This window comes from Drosophila biarmipes, chromosome 3R (assembly GCF_025231255.1).
Source record: "Drosophila biarmipes strain raj3 chromosome 3R, RU_DBia_V1.1, whole genome shotgun sequence".
In the NCBI taxonomy this organism is placed as follows: domain Eukaryota; kingdom Metazoa; phylum Arthropoda; class Insecta; order Diptera; family Drosophilidae; genus Drosophila; species Drosophila biarmipes.
The window spans coordinates 19,669,850-19,695,000 of NC_066616.1; the positions used below are offsets into that span (position 1 = coordinate 19,669,850).

Below are 25,151 nucleotides of genomic sequence, written 5' to 3' on the forward strand. Positions count from 1 at the left end.
GACAGTGGTCAAGAGAAAGAAAAATAGAAAGATACTCAAGTAGAATACTCAAATCAAATAAGACATGTTTTTTTAGCCATTTCAAATTGGTTTCTATTCTCATTGATATGTTCAAAATAGTTTTAAATTGGTTGAAAGTATGTTAGAATCTTTCCAAATAGTTTAAAAATTATCGAAGATACAAATTTATTTATGATATATACATTTTAAGGGCTGCAGATACCATAAAGTATTATATCATATATATCTTATAATATTTAACTCGAAAAATATATTATTAGCTAAAGTATTTAGTAACCGACTTAAAAAATAAAATGAAAACTACTGACTTATATTATAACAAAACAATTTTTTGCCTAATATAATATCTGTTAAGCGGATTTAACAAAGATATTTAGCATTAGATACTTAGAACAATATATATAGTGATCAATCCCCTTAGTTAAAAAAATATCCCCTAAGTGAGTGCTTATTTTTTTGAGTGGTTATTATTTCCCTTGCAAGCGCAAGCCCTTGAGTACATATAATCCTGACGAGCCCTTCCAGAACCACTGTGCCGGGGCAAAGCTCCGTGACACTTAATTTTAATAAACAAAATACTTGGCGTGTGGACCGGTGTTAGGGATAAGCAGAGTGGTGCACCGGGGGCTTGGGCTTTTTGCGTGGGTAAAAGTGAGCTTCCGGTTTGAGCAACGGCGAGGAATTGCAGTCTCTGATATGAGTATTTTTTACTGCTCTGACGGAGTTGTAATGAGCCGCACGAGAAATGCAAAAACTTTTCGGAGCGAAGCTTTAGCCCGGCTAAGTCTGCTCTGGCACTGGGCTTCCCAGGAGATCGATGTCTAACCATAACTCAGCCGGAGTCAGGAAAAGGGGGCTGAAAATAAAAGGGAAGTTTACACAGCGAAAATAGAAGAAGCAGCGTGGGATCAAGAATTCATGAGGTCCTAGAAATTACAATGATAAATAGTAGGTGAGTGCTGGTAAAACAATGCTTGTCATCACTATTTTCTATATTTTTCCCACATATTAATTAATCTATTTTAAGGGCATACCCATATAAAAATTTCATTTTTCCGGTGCACTCAAGGTAGACGACATAAACAAACTCCTTCAGTTTCGACTAGCGCCGAACAGGTCGCACGTGCTCTTGTCATTTTACTTTTAAAACTTTTGCGTGCCTCTGTCGTTGGCGATGTTGTTTCTGTTGCTCTCGTTGTAGCTGGTGGTTGGTGCTGTTTTGGCTGCTTTTCAATTTTATTGTGGGTAAAACAACTGGCACTGTAAAAGGCGTCAGAGTGCTACGTGATTTACACCTAGCCAGGATGTGGATGTGCATTTTGTGGGCGCATCATTTTATGATGGCTGCCTGAAACCGAACTGCTCTCGTCCTGCCTCCTTTTCCTTTCGTTTCCTTTCCCGTGCTGCTGGTGCTGCTGCTGCACTTACCACATGTCACGCCCTTTCACAGCTCCCTGAATCCCTGTTTTCGGGCACTGAGACAAAAATCTGTTCCCAGTTACGGGTATCTTGGTTTAATTTTAGCATAACTTAGTTCAGATTTTTTTGAAATTTTTTATGTAGGTCTATATATTTAATCTTAAATGTGGCCTGTTAAAATAAGGTTTTTTTCAATTTACTTTAGTTTTAAATATAATTTTTTAACAAGAGGAAGACAAGAACTTTCTAAATAGGCACTTGTTACTATTCTTCTTTTTTAAAAGAAATATCCCACCGAACAAATATTTTTTAAAATTTATGAAAATATGTTATAAAATCAATTTCTATTATATATATAATATTCTATTTGGCTTGAGTATTTTTCCCTTATGTTACACAGATTTCTAGAGCCTTCTCTCAGTGCCGGTCTGCCAGCCTCTGCTTGTTTTCCATTTAAAGTTTATAAGGTGCTGGCTCCTTTTAGCTGCCAGTCTAGATGTTTGTTTATATTTTCGTTAATGCTGCTCATCCGCAGTCACAACTTCCACCTCTACAACTTCCCACTGCCATTGTTTTGCACAGCCAACTTCCAGTTTTACAGCTCCAGTTGATTTGACTTTTACGTACGTGTTGATGCGAGAGGTCGAGCCGCAGCTTTGGTCACGGGGCATTGCATTTGAAAAATATGGTGTTGGAAGGGAAGGGGATGGGATGGAAAGGGGTTGGAATGGGATGGAAATGGTTCCTGCGTTGTCCAAGGTCCAGGCCGGCGGCCATGTCAAAGTCAAAGCCACGCGCCACCATTGTCATTACACGCGCGGACGCTTACACGATTGAAGGTTTGGGGATTGGGAGGACCAGGAACCAGGACATCACTGGGGGCCTCCATGGCCAGCGGGACCGGAAGCGGGATGGGACGGGGTCGGGGGCCCACTGCTCTCCCAAGGATGCATTGCATTTTAATGAAGATATACGGCGCGAGCTGCGAGCTGAGTTGCGTTGAGTTGGTCGTGTGCGAGTGTCAGTCGCTCTGCTCGCTGTGGCTTAGTTGGAAAATTTACACGCCGCTTTTTCCGCCTCCTTGCCGTCCTTGTCGAAGCCCAGCCCAACCCCCACCATTTTGTATTCGCACTGGGCCTGTCAGTCAGCCAGGCTGGGAAATTTGTGTCCGTTCTCTATATATTTTATGGACACTTTCGAAAGGTGCTTTCATTTCATCAAAGGTAAGAAAAAGCATAGACTATGATCATATAATTTGGGAAATAACTAAAATAAGTGTTTGGTATATTTTAAATAAATTTTTATTTTATTTTTTATATTTTATTAAAAATGTATTTATATTCATGGAGAATTAGAAGTTAATGAATGAATGACAAAACCTAAATCACCCAAATGTTCTCCATAATTTAAAGTTCCAAGTGATAAAATATTTAAAAATATTTTTTTTTGATATTATTTAAGGGTATTTATAAGTTATATTCCAAAACTATTTTGCCTCTTCGATTTTTTATTTTCCTGGGTGGCAGGGCGCGTGCCTTTCATTTTGAGCTTGGCCAGCGGCGTTCGTTCCGCCAGCGTTGTCGACATCCACGAGTTAGCAATGTCACTTTCTCTCCCCACCTTTCTCCAGCCACCGCCTGTCCTTTTCTATTTGCCCCCTCCTTGGCCCCGCCACTGCAGTTGTTTGCACGTGTGCGAGTGCGTGGGAGAGTGCAATTTAGCTGCCATTTTGGTTAGTTTTGTAAAATATTTGAAAAATGCAAATCTGATTTGGTTGCGGGCATGAATGTTTATTAACACGGAATTTATTCATGTTTCCGTTTTTTTGTTGGTGTGAAGAATGGTGTGTACGCGTGCCTGTTGGTATCTTGATAACTGACTTAACATTTATAGATGGTGTGTTTATACACTGGCTTAGATTTAATTAAGAGATTTAACACGATTTATTTAGAAACCTAAATGGTAGAGATATAATATCATACAAATAGGTGGATATATATAACTTTCAAGTATACGATAAATTGATTCCCAATGCTGAAACTTTAAAATGATTTAATCAATAATCTTAAGTTTCCTGTTTTCCATTTAAACCTCGAATGATGTGCTGTAATTTCATGATAACCGTCTGTCTCTGTCATCCATTATAGCAAAAAACCCTGGTAAATATTTAAAATTGAATGAATTCCTGATCTGATTGATTTAAAGTTTACCCACTGTCGCCTCTTAATTGCCGGAAGCTCTTAAAGAAAATGCCAGGACAGCGCGTTGAGAACACTGCTGGTCGCATGAATAATGTATTAACATTCGCACACCATTCTTTTTGGCCAAAAGCGTATAAAAAGGCACCAAAAAAGCGACAGTCGGAAACTTTAACTCTGCTCTTTGTCTGTTTGATGCCTTGGATTCATCTCTGCTGTTTGCTTTGATGTCGGGGCCAACTTCTTGCGGCTTTGGCCACTCTCTTTGCCTTTCGCCTTTTGCCTTTGTCTTTTCGACAACTTTTCGCATTAATTCTGTTAATAATTTTTAATGTCGGAACAGCGGAACGTAAAGTTCGCCAACTATTTGCACACATGGTAATTAACAATTTAATTGCCCTGCCAATATGTGCCTGGAACTTTTTTCTTCCCTGCGTTTTACTTCCGGAAGGAAAAGTTAAGAGGCGCGTTGTTAAGTGCGGACACACATTTGCATCACAAATTAGTCAGTTAAGTATGGAAAATATTTTTTTTAATTTTACCACAAAGGTTGAACTTATTGAACTCTATTTTTAACTCACTGCGTATGACCATTTTATATATATTTTCAAATTATTGTAATAAATTATATTTTAAAAGCTCTAACAACCAGGCAGTGAGCACGTACTTTGTAAGCTATATATTCATCCCAATCTATGTGTCATCCTCTATATTAGGACCTGCTAACAGGACCCATTGAGCCCCATTTATTACTTATCCGCAGTGTTGACCATTTTATTGGTTGTTTAAGAACATTATTTTCTTAATTGCAAACTTAAAGTTAAAGCTTTATCAGCCAGGCAGTAAACTGTCACCAGCCAAACTCCATATCCGTCCCTTTCCGTCTGCATCCTGTCTATAAGGACCTTCTAACAGGACCCTGCAAGGAGCTCCACTCGCCCGCTGTCCAAAACAGCAGGCACTTCCCATTTCGCCGTGCCGCATGCGGCATGTGGCAACTATTGGGACCTGACCTGTCAATGCAGAAGCCGCTTGACGTGTTAATTCGCCAGCTGACACGCACAATCTGAAATGCATACACATCCTTAACACACTCGTACGTAAGGCTCAGCAGGTCCTTGCCACTGGCTGATCCGACATGCAGGCATTCTTATTTATGGCAGCACTTCCTTTGCGGTTTATTAGCCACGTGCCGGCATTTCTCGAATTCCGGCAAAACAAAAGGTATTCCATATAAATGCAAATATTCGCAAGGAGCTGCTATTAATGCATATTTTACAATGCATAAGTACCGAGTAACTGCCATCGACAATGGGGCAGCTTTACTGCTACATATTTTTATCGGTGGGACTCTCAGTTCTCTGGGGCAGCTTACATATCATTTTATAGAAGGGGAAAACGTTTACTTTGCTAAGTGTTCAATTAAGTAATATTATGGAATCTCTTTATGTACATATCAATGCAGGGAAAATAGTTTAAATACTAATGGATTTTGTTCTTGTTATATAAATGTTATTGATGTTATTGAAGGGCATACTTTAAAATCATACGTAAATCATAAATCTGATATTTAATATTACCTTCTGCTGGAATTTCTCAGACATTTTTATATATTTTTTTTTAAACATTAAAACCCATAAAAATATATAATGCTGTAATTCTTAGTATCAACTGACTCAATTGAAGTGGAAAATCAATTTCTTGGCAGCGGAAACCGGCCAAAACATATTGTCAACACATCTGATGGCAAGTAAATCAGGCTTTAAGGCTTCCGCTTCGACCACGGACATTGTAAGAGTTTAAAGGCTTTGGCTTGACATGGCCATGATTTTCAATGGCAACAGTTGTGGCAACATGTAATGGTGCTTCCTTCTGGGCAACAACTGTGAATCGAGGGAAAATCGACGAGACCGGGCGGGAAATCGGAGTGATTCACGGAAAAGCTGCAGAGCATCAGCATGTTAAATGAGCTGCTCTCTGGCTCAGTGAGCTTGTAAACAGTTTGGCACTTGGAAATAAATTACACACGCAATATCTGTAAATCGTTTTCAAAGCGGAGCGAATTGAATATGTTGTCCGGTCAAGTACAGATTATATTTGGTTAACTCCCAGCTCCGAGGAGGAGCTGGCCAACTTTTCCGGCTGCCTCGAAATGGTTTATTTATGCAGCAGCACTTGGAGGACTTGGCGAAAAGGCTCTGGGGAGGGCTGTGACAGCTGTAAGTGTTGCGAGTCTTTACAAATTGGCAATGGTCAAAGTTTGGCGTGCGTCTATCGATAAAACTTTTGGCTTCTTTGCCTAATTTGAAAGTCAAGTAACGGCTTCACTTCTTGCATCCCACGCGGGCAGCCGGCATTTGATTGCAACGCTTGTGCACAGCTGACGGGCGTGGCCGCCAATATTTGGACAATTTCGATTCGGAATCCCCAGTGCAGCTTTATTAATTGCGTGACTTACGACTCTGAGGGGTTGCTGCCATGGAAACATTAATTAAAGAGCTGCTTGGGAAAGAGCTATCAAATTTATTTCCGGATTTTCATTGGTTTCTAGTATTTTAACCCGAAACTACACTTCCACATTTCAAAACTTGAGATACAGGATTCCTTACAAACGTGAGATGTCCTTATGAGTTTGTGGCTGAATTCTATAATATACTGCTAATATAATCCTGAGGGTCAATTTTAACCCATTTTCATGTTCGATTTTTCAGTACTTCCACGATTTCCAGTGTGGTAACTCAAAACTGGAATTCCAGATTCCATAACTTTAGTAATTTTAATCAGATTAAGACGTGAGATACCTCTATGAGTTTGTGTTTCAATTCTCTAATAATCTGCATTCACATTTTATTATTTCACGATGGTCAAAATTTTAACCCATTTTCATGCTCGGATTTTCCGTATTTCCATGGTTGTCCAGTATGGGGACCCGAAACTGGAATTCCAAATTCCATAACTTCAGTAATTTTAATCAGATTAAGACGTGAGATACCTCTATGAGTTTGTGTTTCAATTCTCTAATAATCTGCATTCACATTTCCTTATTTCACGATGGTCAAAATTTTAACCCATTTTCATGTTCGATTTTTTCCGTCTTTCACGATTTGCAGTGTGGGGACCCAAAACTGGAATTCCAGATACCATAACTTCTATAATTTTAATCAGATTAAGACGTGAGATACCTCTATGAGTTTGTGTTTCAATTCTCTAATAATCTGCATTCACATTTTCTTATTTCACGATGGTCAAAATTTTAACCCATTTTCATGTTCTATGGTTGTCCAGTATGGGGACCCAAAACTGGACTTCTAGAGTTTATAACTTGAATAATATTATCTCGATTTTTATGTGGGATGCCTCTATGAGTTTGTGGTTGAATTCTCTAATAATCTGCATTCAAGTTTCTTTATTTACGATGGTCAAAATTTTAACCCATTTTCATGTTAGGTTTTCCTTCCACGATTTTCAGTGTGGGAAGTGATTCAGTGATTTTAATCCGATTAAGACGTGAGATACCTCTTTGAGTTTGTGTTTTTTTTTTGTTCTTAATTACAATTTTTTTGGTAAACGATTGTACAAAATATTTAAAATTTTCATATATGATATTTTTGATTAAATTCTTTATTAAGAGCATGCTTTTTATTGTGAAGTAAAACAAAGGTATTTTTTCCATTTAGCGCTTTAAAGCCATTTAGCCGGCGCACTTTAAACAAAGCAACACTTTGTCCACGGCTAATATTGCATTACAAAAACAATTGAATTTATAAACTAATAGAGTAACCAGGGGTTGGCAGAATGGATGGAGTTTGCTGATGAAATCACAAAGTTTGAGAGCCAGGCACGTGCGGCTCTTTGTGCGCTACCGCGATATGGATACGGCCATGGACATGTGCCAAAATGGACACACTATATGTGCACATATATACACAGTATATATAGATACACCCACCTGAAAGCCCAGCACGTAATTGGCCATTAACAGCGACCTGGCCACAAAGCACAAAGGACGACACTTTATATTTTTATCCACGAAATTGAGAAATTGAATTAAAAAGTGCGAAAATTGACTGCAAATCTGTGTGATGAAAGGCGTGGGCACCGAACTAAGCATAAATGTAAAATTAATTGAATTTGCATTTTGAGCACACACGCGGAGAGCTTTAATCACGACCGATTTAATTGCGGCGGGGACCCTGAGGTCGGACACGTTATAAAAATAATCCCAATAAAATGCATTTTTCATGTCAAACGCCTGAGCTGGCGGAATAACCTGAATGCACGCACAGGACTTTACGGAATTGCATGCAAACAAACCGGAACAGCACCATCAGCTGCCACGCACATGACTGCAGTCCAAAAATTGTCACACGGGGGATATTTCTGAGGAAAGGGGCTTGGGTTGGGCTGGGAGTTTCCCCCGGGGTCAGGAGCTTTCCCTGAGTGCACTCACTCTCCCACTTTGAGCATTATGTAATAACAAAAACAAAATCACATTTCCAGTGCGGCTAATCAAATAGTCGAGAGGGCAAACATTCAAAGCCATTTGGCAAGCGAACTTCCTCTGGCCAGAGGAATACAAAGAAACAGTCACTTTCGGGGAAGAGGGTTAATGGAGGGGTACTGCACAAATCATCTAACAAATGAAGCATTTTGATAAACAAGTGCACAGCTGGAGATGCTGAATCAAAATTAATAAACTGTGAAAAATGTGGCTGGGTTGGTGAGGCATTTCTATAAATTACAAGTTTAAAAAAATAAAATAAAGTCTTATGTTATTAAAATGTCCCTTATGAAAAAATGTTGCTCAACATAAATGTTTTTAAAATACATTTTATTTGTAATCTATAAGTACTTTTTATTATTATTTATATTTAATTTGAAATTGTATTTACTAATTTTACAGAAAATCATTATTAAATGGGTACACAAATAAGATGTAATTTCTTTCTATTCGTTCATAAGAAATAGAAAACTTCCTTCAGAGTCGTTCTGAAATTTATTTCCCTCAGTGCCCGGCCAGGACTAAGAAGATTTGTCTTCGCCGCAATTCAATTTATTTGCGTCTTAAAGCGTCACCAGCGTTATAAAGCAATAAAGCCGGAAAAAGGATTATCTGGCAAGCTGCCTGCTTTTCCTTTGGGTCAGCGAATGTCCCCTGAGTGGGATCCTCGCAAAGTTACTGCAAAAATAGAAAGAGACCCCGGCAAAAGTCAGCCAAAGTTGCAAAGCACTCGCTGATAGGAAGCAACAACGAAGTTTTGTAACCAACTCAAAAATAAAAACAAAAATGGGATAAAAAGAACTATAATGAAACGTAAAAAAGGACATCTTAAACGATAGCAAACTTCTTTCAAACCGTATGCTCAACAAATTGCAGCACTCCCCCAAGTGGTTCAATTAATTGCAACTCACACAAAATGCATAATGAGGGGCTGCCGGGGGGACTTTCAATACAAGACTCGAGGCCCTTAGCCCCCTCAACTTACAGAGTTATTATATTTCCGGCCTTTCCACACTCCCCCAGTGAATTTATCATGCATTATGCAGAATGTGTTGGGGTAAATCATTCCATCGAATGGTTGTTGGCACAACAAAAGCGGCAAACGAGTGCGTCTCAACAGCGAATTTGCGATGAGTGCGTGAACACGCATCTTTGAGTGGGTATCAATTAGGACTCTCCGTGTTAGGTGTTGTGAAGATTGTATTTAAATGGGAGTTGTTCTTATAACCAACTATCTAATGGTGTAACATCAGGGGAATAAAATTTATTAAGAAGAATATTTAAAGATTTTTAATTTTACAAACAAATACATATCACCTTTTGCCCACAAAAGAACGTTTTTACATAGTCTGAAAACTATGCAGGATTTAAAAGACTTATAAGTAGTGGATAAATAAAATTATAAGTTGCTCTTCAATAAAACTAGTTTTAATACTAAGGAATTTATTTTGAACTTGGGTAGCATTGATCAGTAAAAGAAAAAATGCGTTTAAAGAAATAGTTACTTTATGAGACTGATACGATCAAAACTTTCTATTTATTGTTTAGATAAAGAGAAACCTATTCTTAGTTTAAGCAGTGACCGTGAAATTGGGCAATTGCTGGCCCGCTTTCACTACTTTCCTGTGCTAAGGGCCTCATCACTAGTCATTAAAACAGATGTGCATATATGCAAATGGGCGGCGTAGGAGTAGGTTTCTGGGCCCAGGACCCAGAACTCTCAATCTCGGCGGCGCACAAAAGTAGGCAACAAAAACCGGCGGCGTTTGTTGTTGCTCGCCGCCATTGTTGGCGTCTAGCGGCTTTCAACTTGACGCCAACGCACTTAGGACGGCACACACACATGCAGACTTTTACACACACAAGCAGACACCCACGTGCAGCACACACCCACAAGTGCATCATATCTTGACTCATTAACAGCCCCTGAGCGCAGCGCTGTAAAAGCGTTCCAGAGCAGAGATTACTTCGCCTGATACGTCAGACATTCTAGTCAGCGGCTCTGCCAATTTGGCTTTTAATCATTAAAATTTAACGACCACAAAAGTTAGGCAAGCAAAAGACTTTGGTAAAAAGCATATCAGCTTTATGGAACCAATTTGAAAGCCACTATTTAAAGTTATAGATCTCAGATAAGAACAAGAAATTGTTCAATCATTTAAAAATTCATTTGATGATATTTTTCATGAATTTTTATTTTTTAAGGAGCTTGATTCATATGTTTTAATGTTATTAAAATTAATTAAAAGCAAAGCCTATTAATAAACCATTAAAGATTTAAATGAACTAATGCCAACTAGATTCTTTTTTTATAATTTTAAATATATATATATTTTTTTTTTAACTTGTTTTAATCTGCCATATATATTTAAATTTAGTATCATCACTGGCACTTAGGGCTCTGCTTTTTGGCGTTTGATTCTTGGCGCTCGGCGCTCAGGTTTCAGTGTTCAGTTCAGTAGGTGACACCAATGCGCGTAGGTGTTCTGGCCGGCCCACGTCGTCTGGCCTATATTGCCACATAGGCCTCTATAGTCCTCGGCATATAGAGGCATATAGCCCCGCTCGACTTCCACCCAGGCGGTCCTCATCCTCGATGCAGTGCACTAGACTGCGTGCACTTGACGCTATTGCTCCACATTTCCTCCAGTTGCGAAAGCCACGGTGCGTACATACAGTGGACGTTAAAAAAATAGTCGAGTGTAAAGATTTTGCTTGAGATTTTCTAAAAATATAAAAAAAATTTAATTATTCCAAGTTGTTTATAGTATTTTTAATAATATAATCTATTTTTTGTTAATATTATAAATTTAATAATGTTAATATAATATATAAACTATAAAATGTATCGAAGTATATAACAGATACTTCATATCATATTGTCCTTAATTTTAGCCCAGTTTTCATTGCTCCTCTTAAGTATTGTATTTAAAGTCCTAGAATTTCAACCGCTGCTGGACCCTTGGCCAAATGCATCCACATCCCTTATCCACAATCCGCAGTCCCCAACCCCTCAGGTCCAACGACACTCTGGGGGCTGCCATTAGTGTCGCGGTGCGTGGCATAAAAAAGTTGAGCCAAGTAAGTTAAAACAATTCGCACAGTGCGTGCCGCAAGCTTTCACGTCGATTCCCGATATCCGTGCGCTGATGTAAAGTTTTCTGTGCTGCCTTCAGCCAACTTTTGGAAAATGTTCTTTTCTTACACGTAATTATGCAAAAGTTAAAAGCAGCCATCATCGACTCGACTGGATTTCGTTTTTTTTTTATTCCAACGTCTCGCCAGCCAGCCAGCCAGGTAGAAAATCAGTCAGCACTCGAGCTGTCGTTGTCGCGTTAAATTATGCAAAATAAAAAATCGTGGAGAAAAAAGCAAGGAAAAGCTGGAGGGAAAAGTTCATTAAAACAAAAATCGAGGACTCGCATTGGTCATCACACCGCTGAGCATTTACTGTTGTGCGATTTTCCTTTTCGGGCGTTATAATTGCGGCTGAGGAATGGGATCAGAGCCTGGGAATCCAGCCAAATGCGGCTCAAATGTGTTGGCCACTTGATGCCAATTGGCTGGAAATTGCGTAAACACGTCGAGTGTGTAAAGCCGGCTGGGATTGAGAGGCAGTAGTCGGGGGGATTCTGTGGGCAGTGTAAGCATTTAATTGCGAGTGACTTCAAGTGCTGGCCGATCTGATGGGCGGGAAATAATGAGCCGTTTATGCTTACATGGGCCACAGAGCATGTGGCCTGGGATTGCCTGATTTTCAGGAATTTATGTTTGATGTGGGCCCATTTGGATAATGTAATTGGCAATGCTAAATCATTCTGATGCCGATCTGTAATTAGATAATTGCCCCAGAACCATTCAATATATTTGGATATTCTAACGGCATGCTGTTCAATGCTTTGATTTTATGTCGCATAACAACATATATATCCTATTAATTAAATTGTTTCTTGTCAAGACTTAGAAGATATTTAATAAAATACCAGTCATTATTTTATGGAAATATATATTTCATTTATAAATACTATATTATTTTAGATTACAATTTGTTTACATAGACAAGTATTGGCTGTAAAATAATTCATTTAGAGAAGTGTAAATAAATCTTATTAAAGAAAAGTGCTTACGCAGCTTAAAAGCTATTTAATAAATATTTACTGAGGATAAACGGCTCCATAAATAATTGTTTTTATTGCTCAATTAGGAGACACTTGTCTTCGGCTCATCCCAACTGTCTGGGGTCCCGGCTGCCCGGCAATCCGGCTATCTGATATCTGAAATCTGATATTTCTCACGCCAAAGGCCGATGGCCATTGTCGCCTCGTTACGCGTTCGTGGCAATTGGCCGGCACTTTAAGCGACAAGCCGGCACTTAATTACATGTGTAGTCCGCTCGTGGCATGTCCTCTGCTGTCAATTATGGTGTGTCCGACATGTGTACTGCATCTGCATCTGGATCTGGCTCTGATCTGCCCCGTGCAGTGGATAATGGTGCGGGCTTTAAGGGACAGCTCCTCCGGCAGGGTACGAGTATCAATCACGGCGAACATGTTTAAATAATTTCATTTCACAACCGGAATTAAATGCAGTGGCGTGCAGGGCCCATTTACATGACACGACTATTAAATTAAAAAACATGAATGCATACGGACACAGGCAGTGAAGTGATTTTGGGTGAGAAGGCGCTTTTAAGCTACACTGAGAACGAAATGTATGACATTGAGACCCATTAAGAAGAATACATGTTAGGGTTTAAAAAGATATATATTTTTTTAAATGGCAACATTTGGTCTTTGATTTCCATGATTAAATTTAGATGTCCTTTAAAAAAAGTAAAGTCCTTGTAAAATAATTTTTTTTGGTTGGAGTTTTTGATTTTCCATATTCTAAGATTTATATGTTAAGATATCGTTTATAAATATCAAATAATACAGACAAATAAATGTTTTATACTTTCTTAAGTTCCCTAATAGACTGACTTCGTTTTACTATTTAAAGTGGCAATTTTTCAATTCCAATTCCAATTTTTCCGAGTGCACCCGTCCACATGCCATCGTTTAGTCGGAGGCAATCGGTGGCTATAAAAATGCTTTATTGACATGCCAGCCATCGCTCAATGTTTGCTTTTAATTTCAGCGGCTGTGCGCGGCCCTGTCATAATTTGTCAATTGCAAGCTAATTGTTTTCCTCTTACCCATTGACTGTGTACTTTCAGCCAGAGCCAAAATGATGGCGACGTCGCAGGACTATTTTGGCAACCCGTACGCCCTCTTCCGCGGCCCGCCCACAACTTTGAGGCCCCGCGAGTCGCCGCTGGGCGTGGGCCACCCCCACGGCCATGGGCACATCCACAGCCACGCCCATGCCCACGGCCACGGCCACGCCCACTCGCATTATGCGGCCTTGGACTTGCAGACGCCGCACAAGCGGAATATCGAAACGGATGTGCGGGCACCGCCGCCGCCATTGCCGCCACCACCGCTTCCGCTTCCGGCCGCATCCCCTAGGTAAGCCTCCCCCCCGAGAAAAGCCGAAAAAAGTCACAGAAAATGGGGGAGGAAGAGAGAAAGTGAAGAAAGGGGAACAGTTAAAGCAAAGACACCAGATCGAAGACGAGCACAGAATTGCAGAGAAAACAAAAAGAAAAACCCAACCAATTGATATGCATATCATCAGCAACACACATCAACACACTTCTCTGCTATGTCTGCAATCAACAAAGAAAACTAGAAGCAACATTAATTTTACAGTTTTTAAGTTAGTTTGAAAAAGTTAAAAAACGCCCTTACATAATCACGCCCAAGATTAAACTTAATTAAAGCAAATTAGCCAATCAACCTAAAATAACTGCTTTCATTAACCTTTGCCAATGGACTTCGAACCCATCAAAAAAAAAAGAAAATTACGCATATTAACTAGAGAAATAGAGAGAGAGAGAGAGAGATAGAAACAAAAATAACATAGTAAAAGTGTTTGCTAAGCTATTAAAATGTAAACATCTAGAATATATTTTATTTGCTTCGATAACTATAAGCAAACTAGCTGCAAGAAACAACACCAAACTAATAATATATATAGGCAAATATTCCATAGCTTAAGATTATCTCAGATTTAAGGCAGAGCATTTCAGACAGCACTTGTACCGTTCTAGACCTAAGTAACCAAACGTATACGTAACTCAAGCAATCCAGTAACAATAACTAAGTAGAAAGTCTCTTAAAAAATATTACTACTACATAGTCAGTAAAAGACTTTGCCCAGCTACTTAAAATATTATTAAAATAATATTAAAACATAGACAGAAGGTATTATATAGCCAAAGCCAGAAAGGGAGTTGAAAACAATTGCATATATATTGGTAGATGAAAACAGCTAAACGAAAGGGTCCACAAGCAACCCTTTAATTACCCACAAAATTTAATCACTTAATAGCCCCAAAATAGTTCTTGCAAATATCAAAGTATACGTAAATCGAAATCAAAGAATTTTTCTTAGCTTAAACAATACTCTTTCCAAGCAATACGCAAAACAATAAATCAAAGTTAACGCAACTAAACACATATTGTATACCAAGTATGTAGTTTATGCCTAACCACTATTAGTAATCCTAAGTCCTAGGCATAAACCGAGCACCAAGGCGAGATATGCACCCATGTAAAATGCAAAAATTAATTACCAAGAGTACAAACTGTAAAGGAAAACCCCTATTGAAGCTCAATTGGCCAGCCCGTTAGTCTAACCCTAAGTAGTAGATAGATCGTAAGCAATTGTAAGGCAAACACTTTTCAAGTGAGCAAAAGTATCAAGCAAACTGTGAGATTTCGACGATGAGATGTGACGAAGGAGCAACCCCCAGAAGAGAAGTGAGATGATCATCAATCAACATTCCCCAGAACCGGAGGAGCTGCTCTTCAATCAACACTCAACCCGAACTGGGCCCTCAAAGGCCCAGCAACCTAAAGTTAGTTCTTTCCTAAACTCTAGTAATCAGTTAGTTAGCCACCGTTTCTCTCTCATAATCCTAACCAAAAAACAAAAACCAAAGACTACAATCAACAAACCCACAAAAAATATCCCCACCAACTGGCGCGGTAAGTGAAGAGCCATTTTAATCATAGACTTAAGACCCTAACTAGCCAAAGTAGTTGAAAACCAAAGTAGTGAAACCCACCTAGAACTCAACTGCATTCGGCTGAAGGCGGGCGGCATAGAGCCCCAATTTTTTGTGGAAAGTGCAACCGATGATCGTCGCTGCATGTGATAAGCAAGTGATAAACAATCCGTAGCAAAACAGGCCATAGGCCCCATGAACAACTTAACTTAGCTGCATTTTGCGCATGCCAAATGAAAAATAACAGACCATAAATTCCAATGGAAACTAAAAATACTAACTCCAGACCCAGCCACATGCAACGAATTTCTTTTAATTAACATGCAAGTCAAGTTACACATGCAACTTAATCGGGAAGTAGAAAAAAATTGTTGAGTAATTATTCTGCCGGCTCCTTGGAAATTTAAATTAAGGTATTTCCTAGCCACTATCGCGTTACTTTACTTTATGGCCCGCTGGGCGATAATCAATTACAGCGGAAATGTCTCAACAAGCGTCTTAAATATGCGAAAGTACAATGGCAAGTTGACATGCCAAATGTTCATTAAATTTGCACCCATAATTGTGGTCACACCTGGCCAGCGACATTTTTTAGAAACTGCCCACATTTGACAAGTATATTTTAGTTTTTTGGTCTTTTCAACACTGGCACTTAAGACACTTAAGATTTTTTTCAGCACTGGCAGGAAGACTAAAAATCTTTTCAAGAAAACTACTTATTTGAATTAGAAAGGACATACAAATATTTAAAGTAATTTTTAAACTCCTTTAAAACAGAAATTATTTACATAGTTTTATATTTTTATTTACTAAAAATTAAGAAGAATAACAATTTCGGTAATTGTTCTTATTTTATTAAATTTGAAATCCACTTTAAAAACAAATTGAAGTACATTTTGCCTGAGCTTTCCCCTGTGATTTAGGTTGTACGACTAACATGTTCATTTATTGAAAAAGTTGTTTTCAACTTGTGCTTAACTAACGGCCAAGTTTTATTTCGCCTGGCTCGTAGCTGTGACGTGTGGCATGGCAAGCTGCCAACACTGGTCATGCACTTCCTGTTAAGGGACCTTTGCAGCCGCCATGTGATTAAGTAACACATGTAACTGCCAAAATCGCTGGCCTTTCTCAGGTGTCCTGACGGCTGAAACATGCTAATTTGCCAAATAGCCGCCCCATGGGGGTTCAAATCATTTTGGCGTATAATTGCCAGTCCTAAAAAAATGATTTAAGGCATTTATAAAAAAAGTTACCATACTTTAAAGGGGATTTTGTGGCTATTAAAGCTAAAATTACAAGCCTTCATAACATTATTTTTAGAAACCCAACTGAAAATCTAATTAGTTAAGAGGGCTAATTTCTGGCCTAAGAACTTATGGTTATATAAATAATTCCCACTCAAGGGTATTTAATACCCGTATAATCCAATGGCTTCATTTTCATTAAACTAAATACAGCTCATTTAATTTACTTGGCCAACAGGCTTCTGGCCAGGCTAAGCGACAATTTGGCGGCGTTTAAGAATGTTCCAGTTTGAAATTGCTGAGGGCCGAGAGTAATCATAATAACCGTAATAATAATGGCACGATGGCCCCAAGTCATGTTACACCATTAGCGCGGCATCCAAGGAGCGGAGGTGCCTGTAAATGCAATTTAATTCCCAGTCTGTGAGCCCGCCACTTGGCCAGGTCTAATGAATGCAGCAGACTGTGGAACTGGCACAGGACGAGTACAAAAGACGGGAGTTTCCTCCGAAGTTTCGTACCTCTGTTCGACGCCATGTTGTTTGGGGTTGCAAACAGGGAGGCCAGCATCCTGCCGAGAAAAGTGCGTATCTCATCCTGGCTCCTTTCTCCCGCCCCCGGAATTTAACTGAAAATGGATCGCCCATGGATATGGCCAGCTCTGAATACCTGTAATTAAAAACTGTGCAGCCCCCTGCTAGATGCTTCCGCTCAAATTATGTGCACTTATCCGGCAGGAAGCTCAGGCAATAGAGGCAAAATTGTTATTGACCTGCTGCAAACAATTTAGAGTGTTGGCTTGAAATTGCGGAAGTGTTGGCAAAAGAAAAGTGCATACCCTTTCACCTGCGGCCACAGCGCACAGTCAATAAATCACAATTCAGAAAATCAGTTAACAAGGCAAAGTGTGGCCCGAACGAGTTTAAGCCATGGCTGGCATTTACTCCTGAATTTAACCTGTTAACACATTTTCCAGCTGACTTTTTGCCACTTGGCGTTGCCTGCCAGTTCAACTGTTCAACTTTTTGTGTGCTCAAATGTTTTTAGCCCTTCTCCTGCCAGAAAACAACATGGCAGTGGTTTCTTTTCGCCATGGCACTTGCACTGGAAAAAGTGTTATTAACTTCATAAAATATTTGTAGATAGCTAAACAAATTTATGATATTTATTTTTTGATTTTAATATAAAAGAACGCTGTCTTTTTAATAATCATGAACTATATACAGCTCTCCTTTTTTGTTTTTTTTTTTAAATTTAGTTTTTATCACTGTATCTTTCCTCTTCCTTTACCACAACCTTTGGGTGAAAGTTTGTCTGTGCCATGGCGTAAACGCAGCGTGTCGTCCAACAGCCCCCGCTAATTGGATAAGAATCAGATGTTGGCACTTCATAAACTGCCACCGCTGGCTCATTAGGGTCTTGGGTCAAGACAGGACCGGGAAAGTCAGCGGAGTTGGCTCTCATGTTTTCGCAAGGGTCAGCGGTTTATTTATGCGAAAAGTTTTAGGCACTTAAATAAATTTGAGGCCAAAACACTTGGCTAAGTGACAAGGCCAAGAAATATAAATAAATATTGGTAATTTAGATATTCCAATGCAGCCAATAATAGACTTAGATAAACTCAGTCACACACTTTGAATTCCCAAAGAAAGATTCTTTTATCAACACGTTTTTAAATCATGAAACTTAGGAATGCAGTCCAATTAAACCATGGCATTTTTCTAATCACTTTCATTTTATTTCATTTTTCTATGAGGCGTCACTAGAAAAGAAATGTTATAAGATTTCTTATTTGCATTTTTAAAAATAAAACTATTTAAACTGAATCTTTGATTTGTTTCGCCAAAAGCTCTGACTAATTGCCAAGAAATCAGCATGCAGAAGCTAACAAATTGCCGATGAATTTGATTTCCAGTTTTGCCATTCGGTTGGCATTTAATATTTTATTAAAGCAATGCCTTCGCAGCAAGGCTTAAGCACAGACAAACAAATGGTGGCAAAGGTGATGCAAAGACCCCGAGACAGACAAACGAAATGCTCTTTATAATTAACTTTTGCCAACTGGCAAGTAAGGATTTTCCTGTGTGGGCTTTGCGAAGTTGTCACCCGAAAATGATGGTGCCAAAATGGAAAAGGAAGGGAAGAAGACTTTCGAGTGCTTCCGAGTGTGGCCAACGGCAAAAATCATAATTTCAAATATTTTCCTGGGTATACACATATATAAATTCTGCCCCAAAGCAAGCGAAAAGGCGCTTGGAAACCCTTCACTTGACATTTTCCTCCCTTGACTCATCAACTTTTGTATTGTGCGAAATCAACTTTTCACCTGCACTCGATGCCGCACTTGATTTACTGCTGATTACATTTTATTCCCAGCGAAATGTCTGCGGAATCGGGTTTTATTTTGGGGCAAAATAAATCCCCTTCTGCAGCTTAGGACTTTGCAATTAGAGAGAGCAATTGCACATCGTGCACAGGCATACGCTGCGTATGCGTAATAATAATCAGGTGTTTATTTGCCAATTGAATTAGTTTAATTAAACGTAAAGCGGCCACTTCGTTTTGTGCGTTCGTGTGCGTGCAATTGGAATTTTAATTACATTATTAATAATACGACCCGAGGGCCAGTGAAAGATTTGGCTCTCGAGGAAGTTTGTTTGGCGTGATTACGCATACGCACCGTTGGCGCAAAGGTAAAGCACTGTAGTTTAACTGAAGGAAATATAAGCGTGCACAAATTACATTGCTTGACAACAATTTGGGTCACTTAGCGCTGGAGAATGTAATATGCGTCGGGTGTTATAAAATTTCTAGACAAATGTGCGTGTGCCTGGCGACTCGACAATTGCAAATCACAAGCACTTGACTTCCCAGCTTACACAGTCACGTGCAGCGCCCTGGAAGCTAAGAATGATTACACGGAAATGGAAAACCCCGGCCAAAAACCCACACACACACACACAGATTTTCCTCTCTATTCGCAGTGGGAGTTGTCACTGCTCACTGAAGGAAATTAAAAATACAATTTTCTGAGGTATATCGAAGGTGTAGAGAGCTTAGACCGAAAAAGATACAAATGTGTCTTTTAGTTTTCACGTTTTCACAATACTTGCCGTATTTTATTCCAGTGCATTCGCTTACTGTTTGTTAAATATTTTTGCAAGTGGAGTGTCTGAGTGTTGCATATTTCATTAAAAATATTGCATGCCATCCAGCTGTGCAACCCTCAGATCGAGTTTGAGCTACAAAATGGCGCACACTAATGCAAACGCACTCGCACACATGCGTAACACTTAAGCCCCTTGCCAACAACAAGTGCGTGAGTGCGTGGGGGTTGAGAATTTGGGTGGTGTATTGGTGCACTGTAAAAAACATTTATAAAAATATTTAAAAATAAAGAAAAATAATTAAGCTTAATTTTTATGTATTTAAGTTGATATTTCTAAAAAAGTAATGTAAATTTTTTTATATTTTTAGCTTTATATAGCTGACCTAAAATACCAATATGATTTTTAATTATATAATTTTATTAATTGTTGTCTAGTTCAGAAATCTAAATATTTCTTCATCTTATTTTGACAATTTCCTATCGAAAGCGGTAATCAGAACACCCACTTAATTTTCTTCAGTGTTCCCTGACAGCAGGGTGTGGTTTGGGGTGGTTCTGCAAAGTGCGTGAGTGGGCAGCCCCATTTCGCAGGCAAATGCCAAGAGGGCGAGCGTCGTCATTTGTGCGTGGGCGTTCGAGATGTGTTGCACCCCCTTCTTCCGCCATTTCCCAACCTATACGCCCTCTTTTTTCTCCAACCACCCTTAGCCCCCAACCCTTGTTCATTTGTTTCTTTCTTTGGCGGCGAAAGTAAAACTTTTTCCTTTGGGGTCGTGGGTGAAAAACTTGCGGTCGACGGCGTTTTCTCGCAGCCTAATGCAACTTATTGAATTTTCGAGTGCATGGCTTAGTTGATTTTCTCCCTGAATCTTTTAATTAATGCAGGTACCCTGCACTTGAGAAAAGAAAAACAGCACACATGCGTACAGATATAGACCATATATAATGGAAGTGCCTTTTGTCCGGCCATCGTTCCTACCAAGAAAATCTGCTGCCTACTTTTGTGCGGCGTCTCGAGCCAGCCGCAAAGTATGCCTCTTCCAGTCGCACGCCACGCCCACCGTTGGCCCCACCGCCCACCTGGCATTGACAGCCGAACAGCGGAATCGAGTGAAAATTTTCATAATACTTAAGTATTATGAGTGGAACGGAATGAATAGTAAGAATAGACGGAACCAAGGAAGCAGCCGCATGGAAAGCGGGCAAAGAACATGTAACAATATTTCTGGCGTTGGGGAATTTAATCTAATTAACTTATGACATTTAGCTTGAACTACTGTGCCAGAAAGGTAAAAAATAGAACTAAAATCAAGTGCCCGATCAGCTGATGAATGGGTCGTGAGGAACAGTGAAGAATAGTTCAGCAAACGAAATTATAATAGCAAAATAATACTCTTTATAGGCTGAAATTCCCTATGACAAAAATTTAATGACTGTAAAGTCATTCGTTAAAAATGGATTTCTTAGTTTCAACAATATTTAAAATAATTTAAAATATTTTCTATTTTTTTTATAAATATTATATCATACAATTTTCCATTTTATACCTTCCCTAGAAGTTTGAATGGAGTTTTGTAAGTAAGCTTGTATAATTTCCAAGGAAAATATACAATTATCCAGCGAGCACTTTAAAATGCAATTGCAAATTTTCGAATGACTGAATTTGATTTCCATAAAAACTCATCTTTGCCAGCTTTTTGCCGAGGACATTTCTCTTCTTCTGACTTGCCGAGCAGGCACTTAATTTATAACTTTGCCAACAGCACTCGAAGTGGGTGTCATTAAACCCGAGATGCTTGTAAATGGAAAGTGCTCTTGTAAAAGTTTATTGAATGTAATATGAATATTGCCATGGGGCATTGTTCGGAAAAAGGATAATTTTACTTAATGATGCTCCTCCTTCTTGTTTCTGTCCTATCTGTATATAAGGGGCTACCAAATTGGACCACTTTATAACCTTTAAACTACAATATTTGCAGTACCCATTGGCTAGGGGATTTTCCCTTCTGACTTTCAAAATTCCGCCCATAGTGCGCAGCATTTGGCGACTCACGAACGCATCGCCAACGTGCCACAAAAACCAAATGCGAAGCTGCAACAAATATGCCTGCATTCTCCATAAGCGGCTTTAGTAATTTTGAACATTTCGCCCCCCATTTGGGGGCACTTCTTTGGCAGTTTGTGCGGCGTGGCCAAAAGGGGCAAGAAAATGTAACCTTCAGCCGGTGCTGCTGTCACAGTTACCTGGCCGCCCACATTTACCTTTGGCGCCATGTGTGCGGCCCATAAATTCCACTCAGGCGCCCCGGCTCGGTGAATTTTTTACTATGCACCAGCTTTGTGGACCGCACTTATTGTCACTTGCAGTCGCAATGGAAGCTAAATGGCGGATGGACTGCCAATGCAAACGGTTAGTAAATGTCGAAACGTCGCGGTCATAAAATCGCCCGCGCTGAGCTCTTTCTAAATGCATGGCAAAGTTCGGGGAAGAAAGTCCAAGTCAGTCCACAAGTGAGCCTACAAATTATACATACAATATTACAATAAATGTTTTCTAAATATTATATTAAATTCATAAATAAATAACAGCACTGTGCAGTTAAAAATAAAGTTTAAGCAGTTAAAAAGAATATTTTGAATTGGTGTATTTTATAACATATCCTTAAAAAACAAAATTTATTTCAAATCTAACAATATTTCAAGCAAAACCAACCACCGTAACCAAGCAGTATAAAAAGGGGACTTATACATTCTTGTGCTAGATTAGACATATTTCTATTTATCTGCCAAAAGAAAATAAATTCCCATGCCCTGGTGGCTGACAATTAATTGTTTAGTTTAGCTAACTTAATTGATAAATTGATGGACATTTAAATGCCCCACCAGAAGCCATTAGGGAGTCGCATCAGCAGCATAATAATGTCAGGCCATGCCAACGACCATTTTTGGCCAAGTTTAGGCCAGAGTCAAAGCCAAAGCCAAAGCCACCGACCAGAGAACCAGAGACAATGCAAATTTCAGACCAGATTCCATTGCATGACATGGCCACTGTGCCTGTGCCTCTGCCTGTTTCAGTTCTCAGTTTTCAGGTTGCCCATTTTGGCCACTGGCATTGAAATTGGCCAACTGCCTGCTCCCTGCTGCCGGGCTGCCCAATGAAGCTATTATTTGTGGGCCCGCAGAACACAATTGCCGTCCAGCTCCGCTTGACTTCCTTCGGGCTGCCTCCTCGTAGGTGTCACTTACATAAATGGCAATCGGTGCACTGCGAGAAAAGTAACAGAAGTTAACAGTCCTTGCTTGAGATCATTTAATGTTTTGAAGCGATTTAGATTGTATTTAAATGGAGCATAATTAAATCATCAAAAAATAAATGGTTTTTAATAATTTAAAATATCTAAAATTAACTATTATATTTTGTTATATTTTTTATAATATGAAAGCTATACAGCTATATCTTAATTAATTTGAAGGAAATTAAGTCCCTCAGATTCCATTTGAGTGTTTATTTTAATTAAGTCCAGCAATGTCTGGATTTTCTTTAAGTGCCTGACTTGTCAAGGCTTCGAGGGAGGATTGGCTAATCGAGTTTGGTGGGCAGGGGGCCTTGGGCTTGTGGCGGAACTCTTTTCTGATCCCCCGCCGCACGCGCGCCGCTGTCTTTCACTTGTCCTGCTGCCTTTTCCTCCGCCACGGGAGCACTTTTCGCAATTAGCCCGACGAAATTATCCGACTATCTGCTGCTATCGTGTAGCTGTATCTGCTGTTGTATCTGTATCTGTATCTGTATCTGTGGCGAGTGGGCTTCTGCTGCGATTGTTGCATGCAACAATTTAACTAGATTAGACCCCGATTGTTCTGCAGTTGCAACTACCACTACTACTGGCTACCGCTGCTCCATAAAAAATGGCATTCCTGACGGAAGAATCGTCTCTGGTCTAATCTAAATGTTTAGCCCGGACATTTGATGGCCAACATGCGCCGTCTGCCGCTGAGTGGCAGTTCCAGCTCCAAGTTCCATCTCCTGCTTGCAGCTCCGCTGTCAATCCGTCGACTCTTTGGCCGCCGGCTGAAAACGGTGGCACTTACAGTTGCACTTGCGGATTGCCGGCAGTGGCAATTATTGGGATTCGCTCGGGACACAGGCGTCGCAAGTGGGAAGCTGGGGGGTTGCGGATAGGGGAAGGGGACAGGGGGCTGGACCTCCAAATCACCGGCTGATGCCGCATTAACCCATTGACCTTGATACGGGGCGGGGGCGTCGGTGGGGGCGTGGCTCCTCGGCAGCCAAATCTTTGCGGCACGTTTTTGCGCCACATTTCGGACACTGAACGACTAGCACTGGCACAAAAAGTTAGTTCTTCATATAGGGAAAAATATTTTCACAAAGTTACAAACATCAAGAAATTAGTTTTGTTTATTATCCTAAATTTTCAGACATTTAGTAATATATTACAAACCTGAAGTACATTTTTAAAGGGTTAAAGAGCTAAACAGTTTCGTAGTGTTTTAAATAATATTGGTTAGCCAATTTTACTAATGATTTTAATTAAGGTATCTTTATGCTGAAAGGATTTTATTCTAAAAGCTTTAAAAACTTGTATACAGTTAGAGTTTTTTAACATTTAGATATGGTTAACTTTAAAAAAGTTAATAACATTAAAAACCACTAAAGTAAATTTATATTTCTGGAAGACTTAATATAGGGTAATTCAAAATTTGAGGCACATATTTTTTCGCTCAGTGGGCCTCGGGTAGCTTTACAACAGATTCGACACCCAGGAAAAATCAATCGCGCAAATCTTATCATTAAAACATCAAAAGCTGCCAGTTGGCCAGCATGTAAATGCTAGCAGGCAGCAACTTAATTTGCAGCAGACGACGAGGATGACGATGAGGCCGGCCATGGCGATACAGGCGACACAGCTGCAAGACATCAGCGGCAATCAACGGCAGACAATCAACTGGAGGGGCAGAAGATACAGCCCCCAAATGGCCGAAACGGCCAGGATAAAATCAGCAGGTGCCTGCCCGCCAACAGCAGCAGCAGAACAGCCAAACAGCCAAACGGCAACATAACCAAACAGACGAACATTAAAACAACAGCAGCAGCCAGAGACTTTTCCATCAAATAGTGACGACCGGTTTTTGTGATTTTTCAAAATCGCATTCGTGCCGGCAAACTGTAGATGTAGATGATGAGCAGGATTAGCCGCAACATTGACAGCGCCTCCTGCCTGGTTTTGCCCCACCTGGCCCACCTTTCCCCTTTCGGATGCACTGGCTCTTTGGCATTTCACCGACCGAGTGACTGACATGCAGAAATTATGTTTTGCCACATGGCAAACTCATTAGATGCCTTTGGCTACTTAACGCCCCGTCGCATTGCCGTGCAGATGCTAATCAGTGTCAATTGCAATTAAATATATGTGAGGCACACTGGTTCAGAGCTCTCTAAAAAAAATTAGAATTTAATAAAATAGGATACAGATTTAAAATGGATTAGTACACCCATTTAAATGGATTTTGGATTGGTTATCACATTTAA

At 39.7% G+C, this 25,151-nt stretch overlaps 1 protein-coding gene across 10 annotated transcripts in view; it reads left to right on the plus strand.

Annotated features, from left to right (window-relative positions):
* The window catches only part of LOC108024259 (sex determination protein fruitless), a 142,222-nt gene that overhangs the window by 19,848 nt on the left and 97,223 nt on the right, over window positions 1–25,151 (plus strand). For 6 of the 10 annotated variants that reach the window (XM_017094211.3, XM_017094203.3, XM_017094149.3 and 3 more), the window contains exon 2: window positions 13,355–13,646. In XM_017094211.3, coding sequence (XP_016949700.1) covers window positions 13,366–13,646 — 281 coding nt within the window. In that variant the 5' untranslated portion in view covers window positions 13,355–13,365. Of the gene's footprint in view, window positions 1–13,354; window positions 13,647–13,668; window positions 15,231–21,990; window positions 22,115–25,151 lie in introns of those variants that run through there. The other 4 variants (XM_050888954.1, XM_044091173.2, XM_050888956.1 and 1 more) reach the window with 4 other exon arrangements.